This window comes from Aulonocara stuartgranti (genome assembly GCF_965226115.1).
Source record: "Aulonocara stuartgranti genome assembly, chromosome: 17".
Lineage (NCBI taxonomy): Eukaryota > Metazoa > Chordata > Actinopteri > Cichliformes > Cichlidae > Aulonocara > Aulonocara stuartgranti.
Genome location: NC_138953.1, coordinates 38,417,700 through 38,434,607, shown reverse-complemented (window position 1 = coordinate 38,434,607; position 16,908 = coordinate 38,417,700). Strand labels below are relative to the sequence as shown.

General features: G+C 41.0%; 1 protein-coding gene across 1 annotated transcript in view; it reads left to right on the top strand.

The window, feature by feature from the left end:
- rerg (RAS-like, estrogen-regulated, growth inhibitor) overlaps nt 1–16,692 on the top strand; it is a 49,923-nt gene extending 33,231 nt beyond the window's left edge. The window contains exons 3-5 of the mRNA XM_082511871.1: nt 3,858–3,914; nt 11,770–11,843; nt 15,442–16,692. Coding sequence (XP_082367997.1) covers nt 3,858–3,914; nt 11,770–11,843; nt 15,442–15,852 — 542 coding nt within the window. The 3' untranslated portion in view covers nt 15,853–16,692. The remainder of the gene's footprint in view (nt 1–3,857; nt 3,915–11,769; nt 11,844–15,441) is intronic.
- Nucleotides 16,693–16,908: the final 216 nt, after the last annotated feature.

Here is a 16,908-nt window from a genome sequence, read left to right as displayed (position 1 = left end):
GACAGCGAAGAGGTGTTTTTTTGTGGCTGAAAGGAACTAAAGAGCTGTGGGTGTTCGTCTGATGGTCATGAGGAATCAATAGAGACTGTTCAATGAGTAACACAACACTGGTTCAGAACAGGGGCATGGGCGCCACTAATTGCTCGTGCTTTGTTTGCAATTAGTCCAACATTCTGCCGCTAATGTGATTAGGTCACTTCAGATAAAAGAAGCTTTTGGCAAACACCTACTACGGATGGTGTGTCTGACGTAAATCTGAAACCTCTGTCATCCATCAGCTCGCAGCTGCCCTATGAAGTCTGAGCTGAACAATTTGATAAGATCAGATCTGTTTTTTGTTACTTTGACTCCAGCTGCGGTCAGTTGTTGGGAAATGTCAAGTTGTGAAGAAACCGTTAGCAGCTGAAGACATTATAAGGCAATAGTTAATATAAAGAGAATTTTTCAACCAGCCACATGATGCAGGCTATGTGACACCAGAGAATAAACACCAGAGAAAATATAAAACAGCGGCTCTACTCTGATCTACTTTCCATCGCTACACACAGCCTGTTTTATTTGTGGCTAAGGAGCGGTAATGTTGTAGCCAGTGACACTGACAAAAGTCAATGCAGGAGTTATAAGCTGCTGTAGAATAAACACAATTTAAGCTGATTAATATTAGCTGATGCTAGCAAGCACATACTGCTTATTATTGGTTTATTACCTCTAAGACTTTACTGCTATTGCCAAACAGCAGCCTGTTTTTAATGCTTAGTTTATTTTTTTTGGTCCCAGTTATGCTAAATGTGTAGCAGACAGCAACATTAGTTACCATGTATTTGAAGATTGATCTAGTCCACAGTGGGCCTTCACCAAAGCAGACCAGGACATTGCTTCATGGTCCTTGGGTCTTTTTCATTATTTTGAATTCTCAGTTGATATAGTCGAGTTGGTTGAGTTTTGAATTACAGTTTTGAGGCCTTATTATGAATTCAAATGTAATATTAGGCTTAAATTATATTGTATTACATCTGTATCTTGTTGATTTTCAAATTCCTGTTAAGACTGCTTTACTGTTCTAGAGGTTTTCTTGGTCATTATTTGGCTTCAGTTCCTATTTTGAATTAAACTTGCTTCCTGTTTTACTCTGTTAGTTGTTTTTCTTTTGTGTCTTGTTTTGGATTTGCCTTAACATCTGTTTGATTCTTAGGTTGGTTTTTTTTCTTTTCTTTTTTTTTTTTTTAAATTTCATATGGGGCGATCGTGGCTCAAGGGTTGGCAGTTCGTCTTGTAACCGGAAGGTTGCCGGTTCGAGCCCCGGCTCGGACAGTCTCGGTCGTTGTGTCCTTGGGCAAGACACTTCACCTACCGCCTACTGGTGATGGCCAGAGGGGCCGATGGCGCGATATGGCAGCCTCGCTTCTGTCAGTCTGCCCCAGGGCAGCTGTGGCTACAACTGTAGCTGCCTCCACCAGTGTGTGAGAGTAAATGAATAGTGGCATTGAAACGCGCTTTGGGTGCCTTGAAAAGCGCTATATAAATCCAATCCATTATTATTTTTATTATTAAATTTCATTCCGTCTCCCCTTTAGCATCGCCTGGATATTACCAACCACCATACAAACAGATGTGTGTTCAGGGTGTTCCTGCTTATGCAAATTCAGTCATTTAAAAAAAAAAAAAAAAATAGTCGGCCACTCACTTTAGTATTCTGATTTCTGATTTGAAATTTGTGGCCGGAAGGTCATTATTCCTGCTGGACTGTTTTTTGTTTTTGTTTTTTTAAATGCCAGTTTTTGATCACACCTTTCAAAACATAATAACACAGGCTGCTAAAAGCATAAATGCAACTCTAATTCAGAGTTGCTGCAAAATGTGTGGCTCCATTTTAGCCAAAGCAACGCCTCTATCAGACTGTTAAAAAAAAGAAAAAAGGATCAAACTAGAAAATGGTATCCACATAAGCAATATGTGATGAGCACAGAAAGGCTTTTTTGTAAATGCCAGCGCTGTTATCAGCTTTCCTCTCTCTGCACACAGTCAGTAAATCACCTGTTTTTGTGTTCTGGTCAGCTTGGCGATACCTTGCACATTATTCTGTTTGCAATCCTTCAGTGAATCTGGGCCACAATGTGCACTGATGCACATTAACAAAGGCTCCTCTCTGCCGTGTGTACCTTTCTTTCCCGTGGAAGTGAAAAGCAGGAGATAGAGTTACATCTAATGAGAAAAGGACTTCACACCCCATTGGTTTTTCTCGCCACCTGGAATCCAGGCCACCGCCACTAAAACCTCAACGGCAAAATTAGGGTTGAACGGGAAAAGGAAAAGTGCTCCGAGAATAAATATGCACGCTCGTCTGCTTTGTCAACAGCAAATTGACAAATTACCTGCCACTGTTCTGTTTTCACTCCGTTCAGGGGATAATTGAACGTTACATGACCCGGACTCCCTTTGCCTAAAAACACATTGAATTTGTTAGCGAGAAAGGGAGGCTGTGATTTCCTGAGGAACAAAATCAGCAAGACAGGAATGATGAACGCTGAAGTAAAAGACCAATTTGGCTGATAAAATGGTAAAGCTTTGCAGTCTGCCTCATGCGTGAAAGTTACTGTCCTGAGCTCAAAGGCACTGGCTCACCTTCACTCCTTTTTTCATTGTGGATTTTCTTCCTTTACTTGGTTAATTGGAAGACAGGCCTGTTTTTTCAAGTTCAAAGGAGGAACTGTTCCTTCATGAGCTCTTTTCCATAAGTAGGAGCTCAGTAAGCTGACATGATTACACAGAGACCCACCTGGACTCATGAAAGCCAGGCAGTCCCAATGGCAGTGAGTCGAAGCTAATTAAAAAGTGTTAACCCCAATAAAAGAGCAGAGAAGGCACTGGAACACAAGAGACAGAGGGAGGCAAAGACAGTGAAACACAACATTAGAAGCAAAAGAATCAACAAAAGGAACCAATATTCAGCAAATACTAGACAAAACCTTTGGACCATGACAGAGATGCCCACCTCCTACAGCTGAATCCATATTTCACTGACAGACGAGAGTGGTTTCAATCATTTCATTTCACTCTGAGTGAAAGTGAATGAGCTCATAGCCACCACATTTATTTTCTCTGCTAATCTCTTTACATAAAGTAAACTGATACAGCAGGTCTCTTTTTCAGTGACATCACCCCTCCCCAACAACTGAACTAAAAGGAGAAATGTTGCAGCATTCAGCTAACTGAACACATTTTACACCAGTGTTTACAGGTCATTTTACTCTGAGAAAGAGGGTTTGGTGTGTGGCTGTGCCTGATAAACAGGGAAGGGCTGTCTAATTCAGCCTGCATAAATGACATTTCTGTGCGGCAGATTGCTTGTTGATGGTAAACCATTAAGACAGTGAGTCACTGGCTCACTGGGGATGCTTTTTTAAAGGAAGGCTGATACTGTCAAAGGCAGGCCAACAATCCTGTCTCAGAGAAGAAGATGCTCTTGATAAAACCTGAGAGCTGATGTTTCAAGGTTGTTTGAACTCTGTCTTAATGAGCTGGACGTTTTCCAGTGGGTATTAGCATTTAGATGAAATGTGTGTTAAAGTGGTTTGGATCTTATGGACTGTCGGTGCGTTAGCCACAGCTGATTTTCTGAGAATACATGTTAGTGGATGTACATATTAGGGCTGTAGATTGAGCTTCACTATTATAAACAAATGGTCATCAATTTTTAGTTAATTTCATCTACGTAGTAAAAAGTGTATTCATGAATCAGTATGCAGTCTATTTAAAAAAGAAAACTATTTAATACTTAAAATCAAACTGCCACCCTGCTGTGTGTCTCGTGTGCTGATTTCATATGCTGAACACATTTGTCCTGTGGTTCTTTGCAGCTCTGGTGGTGAGATTTCTGACCAGACGCTTCATCTGGGAGTATGACCCCACACTTGGTAAGACAGCCCAAGAAACGTGTATCCCCTCCTGCTGCTGTTACTGCCATCTCCTGTATCTGCAGAAATTGCGCACTGTCAATTTTATGGTTTTATATGAAGTTCTTATAATACATGTAGTCCTTAACTAAGTTGATTATTTAAAGCTATCCTCAGGTGTAAAAAACACACAGCAGATTCCACTAATTTTACAAAACCTAAGCCAGTTACTTGTAGAACCACCTTTAGCAGCAATAACTTGAAGTAATGGTTTTCTGTATGACTTTGTCATACAAGTGTTATATGGCACAGGTGTCTTAAAGTCCCAGCACAGCAATTCAGTCAGTTCAAGGTCTGGTCTTTGACTGGACCATTGCAACACCTTGATTCTTTTCTGCCATGCTACCGCTAATGTGAAATCTTCTGTAACTAGCCTAGCATTACTTTTAGCTTTGTGCCCTCTTTCTGTAAGCTTAGCCAAAAATTGAAAGCAGGAGAAACATCTTGTTCAGGCATTTTTCCTGCATGAACCTCTCTAAAGATGACATAATGAAAATGTGTTTGCTTTTGGCACAGCTAGGGTAATGGCTTTCCCCAGCTAGTTTCCAGCTTTTAATCTAAGGTAAGCTAGCTGCTGCTCATTTTAGTTTTCATAGTTAGCATAGATTCATATTAGTGCTGTTAGCGTTAATCTCGTTAAAATAACGTTAATTCCATAACTGCATTAATGCGGCAAATCTTCGTTAGCGAGTTAACGTGGATTGCCCCGCATGTGGGGCTGGACGGCGCTAACGCGTTGACACCCTGCGATGAGAGATTTAACGAGATTAACGCAGACAGCACTAATATATACCAAATCTCCTCATCTAACAGGAAAAAGAGAAAATGGAAATTCTAGGTGCAGGAGTTATATCATGGGCACTATCATGGCCAGCACAGAGCTAGCACTTTAATCTTCTGCACAAATGTTTATCTGGTGAAAACAGAATAAAAGCAATAATTGATTCATTAAAAATTCTGGGATAAAGTGCTGAAACTGCTACAACTCAGCGTAATGTAAAATTGTTGTTGGGGGGTTTCTCTTATCAGTGCATTATATACAGTAGAACTGGCCTTTTCATACTCTGGTTGAACCAGTTCTCTACATTGTAATTATGGGACACAAAGTGCCTCCTCTATAATGTGCTTTTCATTTCCTGGCTGTGCTTGGCAGGTCAGCGCCTCTGGACTGTTCACATGATGCTCCTTCAATAGCCTGCCTGTTCTTAGCAATACATGGTGCAGTACAGTGCAATCACCAACATAAAGCAGACCGCACTCAGGAGCATAATTAATCCATTTTCATATAATAACATAATGATCACAGTCATTATGGCCTCTGTGTGACATCTCAACATATGCCTGTGAGACTGCTGAGATATGTTCAGGTGCTAGACCAACAAAGAGGAAACACTTTAAAGCGATATGATTCTGGATTTCTTTTACATTTAGCATACGTGGCATTTAGATCATACTCAGCTGCCACCCATCCACATCTTACTACTTTTTTTACAGTATAATGTATTGCCACTGTGCCAGCTTCATATTACATGTCTGCTGTTTAAACTCAAAGTAGGGAATGTGGTAGAAATCAGGAAAAGAGCAATAACTGCTTCCTTGGTTACAACAAGAGGTTACGTCACAACCCCTTGAGGTCTGTAATGGAAATAACAGCACCGCTGGAGGGTGTCTGTGACCAATCAGACTGCCTGGATGAAATTACCCTCAAAGTGCTCAAAACATCATTAAAACACTATTATGAGCAGATCGCACAGGTAGGGGGTTTGCATGCTGGAGAATTACTGCCGCAATGGGGGCTGCACTCCATCTATCTCAGTATGCCTTCCAGTAGCTATTGCTCACCATTCATCTCCATTTATTATCTACCTATTTATCTGGATCAGGTTTACAAACAAGCTCAGATCTTATTCCCTGCAGTGAATTGTCCCTTTTCAGCCTAGATGTACGAAACAGCCCAAGCAGAGCTATCTTGTGCATCTTCAAAGGCAGATTTTATTTCAGGGGACAGTAGATTTACTGTGACTGCAAAAAATTCAGGCTTAGCGAAGACAATTTTCTGCAGGATAGAAATGCAGAAATGCAAAGCAGGAGATGAAGCATCGCTGAATATGTTTCCAAACCAACTTCATTCTAAGCCAAAGACTAGAAAATATGGTGAAGCATGTCTTCCCTTTGGCTTCACCTGCACAAGTGCCGAGGTAGGTCTCCCCTGCAGAATTGGTTTTCCCTTCGTGGGGAGCAGCGCTGGGCTCTTCAAATCACGGACAAACAGTATCCCACAGTTGTTTATGTTTTTAAACCCATTTTGCACAGAGAGGCATTTTTTGAAAAATGCATTGATGGCAATGTTGAATATTATTACACATACAGTAAAATAATCACATCGTGACGCCTCTGCCTTTCTAAATGGAGGGACGGTAAATGCATGTGTATATGCAAGCGTGTAAAACCTGCAGATAGTCAGATTAACAGTATTTTGTCTCTATCTGCCATTCTGCAATTCATCTCATGTAAACAATAACGTGGCGCACAGCGTGACGTGAAAAAAGGCACCTACCTTTGACGTTGCGTGACGAACTCTGTATTCTTCGTCCACACGTAAACGGGAAAAGGAGTTTTAAAATATCTCCGTTTTTAGTGATTTGAAACGCCGTTTACATGTGGACGAAACGGCTGCATGTCCAAAAATACCCCTGTAGGCGTGGACGTAGAGTAATAGAGTTAGTTAACATTCTTTCTACCTGTAATTTATTGCAGGTTACTTGTATTTTCCTAATTGTTTACTAAATGCTTGAGGTGTGAAAGGAACCGCAATGGAGCAAAATATGGGTGTGTGTGGTTGGAGGATGCGTGCGTGAGAAGGGGGGGCGCGAACATTTTCTTGTAAAACAAAGGGGGGCCTAGCAAAAAAAGTCTGGGAACCACTGCTTAACACATTAAATTCATATTCTCAGAATCATGTAAATATACGAACATGTGGGCATCTCCAGATATGATCAGTACTTGAATGAAGAATGAGTGTGCTTGTGTACCTGCGCGCGCGCACACACACACACACACACACACACACACACACACACACACGTTGTGTTCGTGCTGGATATGATGTGATGTGACGGAGGAAGCATACATCTGACTGTGAAACTGCACACTCATTAGCTAAAAGACTAAACTAAGGTCCAAAAGGGCTAATTTTATGAATTAATACTTTTTCAGCTCTTAACTTAGCCCATCGTGTGTGTCAGCATGCTTGTAGTGGGAAAAAAAAAAACAAACAAACTGAGTTCTGATAACTAAGAAAGAAAGCACTTTTTGCATTCGCTGCATTTTTTAGCTTTTACATATAAAAGCCTGCACATCCAAAGAAAGAAAATGTGTGGCAAGAATTTAATCTCTTTTTTCTCATCTCTAGTTAAGGAACCAATCATTGAAGAGAATTAAAAGATGCAAAAACAGGAGTAAAAAAAAAAAACAAAACAAAACCAAAAAACGTGCAGATCTCTGTATGTTTAAATTCTCGGCTGGTAGCAACAGAGACTGAGTTTGCAGAAACACTACATGGCTCTCATTCCCAGCAGCACAATGGGAACCAACAACACTTCAGACTGCACATGGCCACAATATTGCAAAAGTTATTTCTGTCTCTGCACACCATCTGGTTACAGATTCTAATCTCCTTTGGCTCACAGAAATAAGATAAGATAACCTTTATTAGTCCCACACGTGGGAAATTTGTTGGAAATTAATTAATTTGGGAAATTAATTGTGTGCTACCGCGACTGTGGTTTGGCATGACAACAGCAGCTCTGCTTTATATTATATCACACGGCTTTTTTGCTTGCTCATGCTCTGCACCATTTTCTCTGGTTTGTTGGAGCAATTTATGGAAGCGCACACTGACAGAGTTCATCAACAAACTGGATGGTTTTCACTGTCGACACTGAGACTTTTTTTCCCTGCCTGATCCCAAAACAGCGTAAAGCAGCTGTTTGCACTGTCATTTTTGTTTCTTCCCTAACCCCATCACAAAGGATGGTGAGCCTGCTTAAATCATACCACCAGCACTGCCTCCTGCCAGTGCTTTTATCAACAGATACACTGGGGTGTGGACGTGGACAGATTGGGAGCTGACAGGGAGCTGGCTCCTGAAATAGGCTGTCCCACGAGGCACAGCGTGACTCTGGTTCTCCTTAAGGAGGCTCCTTGTGAATGCAGCCAAACAGCTGCGTCAGTTGCTTCCTCCTCTGGCTCCCTGTGACATTTCATTTACATCACACAACACAATTTATCCCCCCCGGAGAGGTGAGCACACCTGGCACACAGCAGAGGGGGCCTTGCAGGACCTGTCATTTTAAACTCTCTCGTGAGATAGAATCTGAACATCAGTCTGACAGGTCCTCTCCATCGCTTCTTGGCTTGGGTTTTTAAAGTAATAAGACCTAATCTTTTTTTAGTCAGAATAAAACATTTGAAATACAGCATTTAATTCGATTGAAGTGATACTTTAGAACTTATCTTCAAAGCTTTTCTTTTAATACGTACTATGAAAGTTCTTTTCATTGGTATCAAATGTGTAGTGCTTTAGGTTCATAGAAAACAGTCTTATGTAGTTAAAACCAAAACATAAATAAATCAAACACCTTAACCTTTTCAATGGGCCCCTTTTGGTGTGTTTTTGACAAACGTCCAGTGCAGTTGTGTAGATCACTCCCTGGAAATCGCACTACTGACACCGACACATTGCCAAATTCTAAAACTTAACTTTCATTTTGTGGAAGTGGCTGGACTTCCAGGGTATGTTGGCTGGTGACTGAAGGGTGTGTTTCTTTTTTTTTTTTTTTTTTTAAATGCATTGTATACTTGGACACAGTGGCAATAGAAGCAGATTTCTGCTTTATTAGTCTGAATTCACAGTGTACAGTGAAAGAGGAAAAAAACTATGACTAAAACTACGCTCCTGGTTGTGATCCTGACCTGTCATGGTCCATAAAGACCTTGGAAGTTTGAGGACTGTAGTGAAATTAAAGCCGGCACAGAGCTCCAGGAATAATCTAAAAATAACTGCCCTGCTGAAAGCAGTCCAGGGATGCACACGAAGATGATCTTGAATGAGAGACTGGACAGATTTTTTTATGTTTATGGGACGATTCCCAGAACTTTTACAACTATCATGCCAGAAGAATCAGTAAATATATAAACAGAAGCACAATCGGACTTTGTAGTGTTACAAACTGTTACACAGTTTAGCTGGTTTGAAGTTCATTCCTTCCAGTGTGGGCGCAGCTTTCGTTCCTGTGTGTCATGTTAGCGTGTTCCTCGTGTTTGTCTAGTCTGAAAGGTTCAAACACTCAGTAACAAAATTCTGCAATGGCTTAAATAAAATGCACACTGCATTTTTATGACGTTTGGGAGCAACAAACAAAATAACATTTCAAATTATGTCTAAAGATGAACTGCACAGTCTTTGTGACTGGCACATGGAGTACTTGCTCATTTTAGACATTGGGACAAATGAGTCAGGAATCCTGGACCTCTGTGTACATGATAGCAGAGGTAAGAGATTTTTTGTGAAATCACTCAGAATGCTAGAAGAAAGCATCGGTTTAAGCCCTGTCATGGAAAATGTCATGCGATGGAAAATCCCGGCAGTTTGCCTGCACAAAAAAGGTTTCAGGGAGCCTCGATCCTGCCTGCGAGGTGTTTACAGATGGGATTTTATGACAGCGAAGGGGGGCGGGCAGATAACCTGCTCTCTGACTGAGGTCAAATGAAAGGTCACAGTCACAGTTCACACCTGTGCCGGCAATACAGAGCTCTCATCCTGTTTTTCAAATCACAGAGAGGCGAAGCTCAGACTGTTTTCAGGTCATTGCAAGAGTCAAACTTCACCCTGCAACCAGGAGAGTCTGACAGCATGCTGGGAAAAACCTGTCCCCAAAATGTAAGCAGAAGAGAAAGAGTGTTCTCTCTTCAAGCTACTCAGCATCTGTCTGAACCAGGCAAAAAGCAGTTGTTTTGACCTAAAAATGATGCTCTCCCATCTCAGGCATGAACATGTTTAATACATGGTTCCTCAAAAACAAATGTGGTGCCAATGACAACTAGCTAATGTCGCTAAAGGGAAGCTGTAAACCCAAATGCCTTTGCTCTGACTGTGTCAAACAGGGGGGATTGCACTGCCTGCCTGGCTTTTATCATCAGCAAACAGAGGGTCAAAGTGTAAAGAGGTTTATGACCTGAAAGGACTAGAACTAGAAAATGACCCCATGGTAACTAATAAACAACCCACTGTTGCAGATGAGCTACAGCTGCAGTCATTTTAAGGGTGGAGATTCTGTTTAATTCAATTTTATTTATATAGCACAACACAACAGCAGTCGCCACGAGGCGCTTTACTTTTTTTTTTTTTTTCTTTCAGCAAAAAACATAAGCTTAATCCTTTCTGGCTCCTTAATTGCCAGAAAGGCTAATATGTATTTAGATGTAAATGCGTTAATAACGTCTGTTTAAACACTTTTCAATAACTATTTTCATGTTACCTTGAAATAAAACATCTCCCTCTGCTGTTGCTGCAGCTTACTGCAACTTCTACACGTGTGTACAAAATGTGCACGGAGTACCGGTGTCTGTTACATGCAGACATCTGCATCTGGTTAAGCACCTTAACCAGATGCTTTTGGTAGCCATCAACAAGCTTCACATCATTAAAGATGCATGCATTCCACCCTGGGGAAAAAACAGTCCCAAAAAAAGCATTAAAAGCCTAAAATTCCCATGACAGTCATCATGCACATGAAGAGTGTATATTAACGTCTGATCACAACCATATATTACTAGCTGGCTAGTAGCATGTAATCATGTTCGTCACTCTGACTGGCTTTTTGTGATGCCCACACTTCTAAAACATTTGCAGTGAAGTCTAAGGAGCTTGAAAAGAAAAGCGTCTGGACTTCTTCAAGCTGCTTGAAGACGTTTCAACTCTCATTCAAGAAGCTTCTTCAGTTCTACAGTCAAATGTGGAGAGTCCCAGATTTAAGCCCTGTGGGAGTGTCCCCCCCAAAAGGGACATGGACCCCCTATTGATCCTCTACCTAATCACACGAGCCAAGGTGTGAAAACGGGTGTAGGTCACAATCTGCCAGGGTTTCAGGTGAGCTCACTGAGAAGCCTAGCCCCACCCTATCATGTGATTTCCTGAGGTCAGATGGCCCAGGATGTAAGTGGGCGTTAAGGTGTCTGGGAAAGGCTCTCAAAACTGGATTATAGATGGCAGACAGTTGGTGTCGTAAGCCCCGCCTCTGTTCAAAGATGGTCGCTCACAGTAGACATAGATGGCGTCTTTCACTCCTCTTTCAAACCATCTGTCCAAAATGGGAACATTTTGGCTGAGAACTTTCACAGACATTTGCAGTACATGTTTGTTTTTTTGTCACATTATGTTTTTATAACTAGCATGAGAGTTTGGAGCCGTCACTTTGAAAGGTATCTGCTATGTGTTTCTGATGTGTTGCGCGTTGTTTTAAGAAGGCTACAGTGATGCAGTAAACTGCGTCAGTCCTGCAAGTTTCCTGAAACTTCTCACCAGCAGCCCTGTCACCAACATATTTTAGATAAAATTACAGCTTAGATAAGATGCAGGGTTTTAGTGTGAGTAAGCTTCTTGCAAACAGTAATCATCACTTTTATGTGTCATCGTCTGAATATTCAAAAGAGTTCCACTCCCATGTTAGGAAGTGTCAGTTTTCCAGTAATGACTCACTTTAGTTCTTTTTTTGAATGCTGCATAAAATATTTCCTCACATTTTTTGCCTTGCAGAATCAACATATCGTCATCAAGCCAATATCGACGATGAGGCTGTCACCATGGAGATTCTCGACACTGCAGGCCAGGTGAGACAATTTGTCAGGTAACTTTTTTCAGTAGTTTATCGCCTATGTTGCTGTTTTTGATTACACCGGGTAGTCTCTGGGTGGTAGTGAGATCAAACATTTCATGGCATTTCTTTAGATGTTTGCACAGTTGCAGAGGCCCAGAAACAAGTTGGCAACCTCTCGGCAACTTCCGGTCACAAGGGAAAACTACTCTGGAGTGGTTCTGGAGGTTGCTGGCTGTCGTAGGGTGAAATAAGTTGCCAACAGGGTGCTAAACTAGTTATTGCCTTGCTCGCTAGCAGCCACCTGTAGTTTGTTTGGAAGACACCAGCTTGTCTTGAAACACTCCCCAACTAAGTATGAACTGGAAACACAGAAGGTACACCTCCAAAGTAAAGGTTTTGCCTTATCGCTGAAACCAACAACTTTCAAAAGATGCAACTTTTACTTTGGAGAAGTGTTTGCAACTTCAAGAAACCAGTCATGGGATACACATTTTTCTCTGAGTGTGACAGGTGTTTGGCTGGGCCTTTAGCAACTGATTTCAAAGACACTCAACCTCTGGAAATCACTTACCTACTGGTTGGGCGATACACATTTTTCTTAGGACAGATGTTTGCTGGGAGTCTCCAACCAGTCTCTAGGCCAGGGGTAGGCAACTCCAGGCCTCAAGTGCCGGTGATCCATGATCCATCACAGCTGATTTAAAGGGCTAAATGACTCCTCAGCATTTCTTGAAGTTCTCCAGAGGCCTGGTAATGAACTAATCATTTGATTCAGGTGTGTTAACCCAGGGTGCGATCTAAAACCTGCAGGACACCGGCACTCGAGGCCTGGAGTTGGGGACCCCTGCTCTAGGCCTTTGAGACTGTGACAAAGCCTTTATAACAAAACAAGCATTTATCCACTTTATGAATCATCTTCAGTCCTTATGCCAACTAACTGTCTGTAAAAAATAAAAAAAAAATAACAAGTCTTTCTGCATCATTCATTTTCACAGTTGTTTCTTTGTGCCAAAAGTAGGTGTACAGCCCACTGTCTATGTCGACTGAAAAAGTGTTTGTCAAGTGTTTTTCAACTCTGAAATGTACTTTAATTAAATATGAATGTGAATGTGACTGAAATAGATGGAAAAGACATCATTCAGTTAACTTGTCCTCTGATTATTCAGGTGTTTTGAAGAATTGTTTGGCTGGATGTGAGAGTGGATGGCACTTAAAGATGTTAATTTCCTGGAGTATAATAGAAGTATTGCCAGGTTTGACCATGAGCGAGAGCTTGCGTAAGTCCTTGGGCTGAAGATAAATATGCTGCACTGCTGCGTAGGTGTTCTGCTGGCGGCTGATTTCCCCTGCGACACTTTAGCCAAGCCATCTCTCTCTCTTGCTCTCATTACAATGTAGTCTATTTTCAGCTGGCATTAGGATGAGGTCTGAATGTTTCCAGACACGACTTCAGTGAATGTCAGACCTCTCATTATTATTTATTTAGCATATTTGGATGTATAATTGCCGTGTGTGTGTGTGTGTGTGTGTGTGTGTGTATATATATATATATAGTAAATGTGCCTTTTTAAAATGAATATTCATTAAATATATCTAATGTTTTCAGCACCATACTGTATCAGATATATATTGTTTGTATATTATGCACATGCAAAACATTTCCCCCCCCCATTCAGGTTCCTAATATTCTATTTTTGAAAAATGTGGCCACTCTTCGATAAATTGTTCAGCTTCCTCTGTCGGTAACTGTGAGATCAGAGCCTTTGGGCCTCCATCTAGTCCAAGCAGGTGTTGTGTGATCGGTCATGGATGATTCTGCAGCCACATGATCAAATTAAGAGCACATGCTCGAGTGTTTGCATTACACAGATGGCTGCAGAATTCAATGTAGGGCTTAAGAGGGTGTGGCAGAGTGCAAAGATAATGTTAGGAACTAAACATGATTCTTAGATCAGAAAGGACTACACGTCTTTTTATGTTTAAACACAAAAAGAGCTAAAAATGTATATGCATATTAAAGAAGCTGACTGCAGCCTGTTCTGTTTAAATAATATTTGAGTCAAAAATATTAAATGAAAAGTTTTCTTGGTGGGAAAATTAGAGAGAAACTACATTATCAACATAAATCTACAAACAGGAAAATGCTAATATGACTTTTACAGCTTCACTGGACCCAAAGGTAAAGGCAGCACATCTGAAATTCTCCAGCTGCTCCGTCTGTTATTTTTACCTGAGATTTTCTTTGGTTGGTGTTTTATGATAATTTTTTTTTTTTTTTTAACTCTTTATTTTGTACTTTTTCCTTTGTATTACATACAGACAAGACAATAATAATAATAACACAACAACAAACACACAAAAAAAAAAAAAAAAAAAAAAAAAAAAAACCACGAGAGGTCCCGCCCTATAAGGCTGACTGAGACTTATAAATTATCCATTTTGTCCACTGTTTTCGGTGTTTGTCAGATTTCAGTCTCAGAGTGTAAGTCATTTTTTCCATTGTATATATGTCCTCGATTACGTCCATCCAGTCTTCCAGTTTTAAAGGATCGCTTTTCAGCCAATTCTTTGTTATCACCTTTTTGCTTGACAACAACATAATCTTAAACAAATACCAGTCCTCCTTTTTTACATTTTCCCATATTCCAAAATACATTACTCGTGCCTCACACAGTACTTCATACCCCAGCACCTTCGTCATTGTTGCCGCGATTCTTTCCCAATATGATTTAATATATTTACACTTCCAAAACACATGTGAGTGATTGGCGTTCCAGTCTCCACATAATCTCCAGCATTGTTGGGGTGTTTTCAACTGCTTGCTTTTGATATACGGAGTAATAAAAAACCTAATCACATTTTTCCAGCCATATTCTCTCCATCGTCTAGAGCTAGTGGAGTTATGCTGTGTGAGACATAAGGATCGCCAATCATCCTCTGACAACTCAATTTGTAGTTCCGATTCCCACTTTTGTTTAATATATAATGTTTCATTCCTATTCGAATTTTGTAGGCCATCATATAATTTCGACAGAATTCCTGATGGAAGATTTTTATATGCACCTGTTATTGTTCCTATTATACGATTTCTTTCTCTCGAGAGCTTCTTTCTAATTTCTGTATTGTAAAAGTGTCTTAATTGAAAGTACCTAAATAAATCTGATTTATCCAATCCGAATTGTTTCTGTAGATTCTCAAAAGATTTAAATGTTGTCCCATCTATTAATGTACACATTGCTGTAATTCCTTTATTGACCCATCTTAAAAATGTGCTATCCCATTGTCCACTTTGGAATTTTCGAGAGTATGCAGGCCAAATCAGCAATTTACAATCTTCTGTAATTCTATATTTCTTCATTATTGTGTTTTATGATAATTTTACAGTAAAAAAAACAAAACAAAAACAAAAAGCTACAGTTGTTTAGCTTAATTTAGGAACTGGAAACAGGAACTGCTAACATGGATTTGTTCAGCAAAGTCTCTACAGACTTAAAGCTTCACACATAAAATAGATATGAATCATTATTACATCATCATTTTATTTAAAAACATGGGAAAATCTGTAAAACTCTAAATCAGCTTCAGCACCATGTGTCTTGTCTTCTTCTCAGGAGGACATCCAGCAGAGGGAGGGTCACATGCGTTGGGGTGACGGCTTTGTCCTCGTGTATGACATCACGGATCGGGGAAGCTTTGAGGAGGTGGGGCCGCTCCGAAGCCTCCTAGAGGAGGTGAAGAAACCAAAGAACGTTCCTCTGGTTCTGGTGGGCAACAAGTCTGACCTGGACCACGTCCGGCAAGTCGGTACAGAGGAAGGAGAGCGGCTGGCAGCCGAAATGGCGTGTGCCTTCTACGAATGCTCTGCCTGTGCCGACGAGGGCGGCGCTGTGGCCGAGGCGTTCCACGAGCTCTGCAGAGAGGTGAGACGCCGCAAAGCTGTTCAGGGAAAAGCCAGACGCCGCAGCTCCACCACTCATGTCAAACAGGCCATCAACAAGATGCTGACCAAGATCAGCAGCTAGGGAAGAGCCATGCTACCGCCTGATGACAGGAACAAAAATTGCTTTTCTCGCTCAAATGTTTTGGACCATCAGTGGACGATGACTGATTTAAGTGTGAAATGTGTTCTTCTGTTATTCTCTAATTGTTATTCGATGAAAAAAAATAAAATCCAAGTGCACTGTCTTTTCAGGCTGTAAGAGACAACGAATGACACTTGGCTTGGGAGCCATAAAAGATGATTTCTCATTAATAAAAAACTGAAATGCTTTTGGATTGAGATGACAGACATTGATGAGTCATGTCGACTAGCTAAGACAGGAGTGGGCAATCTCAGTCCACGAGGGCCGGTGTCCCTGCAGGTTTTAGATCTCACCTTGGGTCAACACACCTGAATCACATGATTAGTTCGTTACCAGGAGAACTTCAGGACATGTTGAGGAGCTAATTTAGCCATTTAAATCAGCTGTGTTGGTTCGAGGACACATCTAAAACCTGCAGGGACACCGGCCCTCGAGGACTGAGATTGCCCACCCCTGAGCTAAGATCACAAAGGATCAGGAACATGGCAAGGTTCTTAATTTTTTTCTTTTATTCTTTCATCAAACAAACTGACATATTAAACAAACCAGAGAGTATCCAGAAAATGATTCATGCACGCTCTCCTATTTAACATGCAGGGAATCCAAAACTTTGACATTGCACAGTAAGATTTAGAGTTTCCTGTTTCTATCTCATGTGCAGGGGGCTGTTGTACTATTCTGTCAGCAGCAGTCAAAGAACTTCAGGAGCAGAGGACTCCTTTTAGATAAACGTAGATCTACTGTGTTTCACTCATTTTGGTTCCAGACAGATCTACAAAGCAATCCTTACGATCAAGTCTACGATGTTCCTTTGACATTAGCTGTCAGGGTGTGTGCGTTTGTCCAGGACTCGTGAACTGAACATTTTTCCCCTCAAGGAACCCAAAGCACCGCAGGTTTGGAACGTCTTAAAGCTAATATGCATACAATATCTGTTGTTTTCTCTAAATCAGGGGTGTCCAACTCCAGGTCTCAAGGGCCGGTATCCTGCAGGTT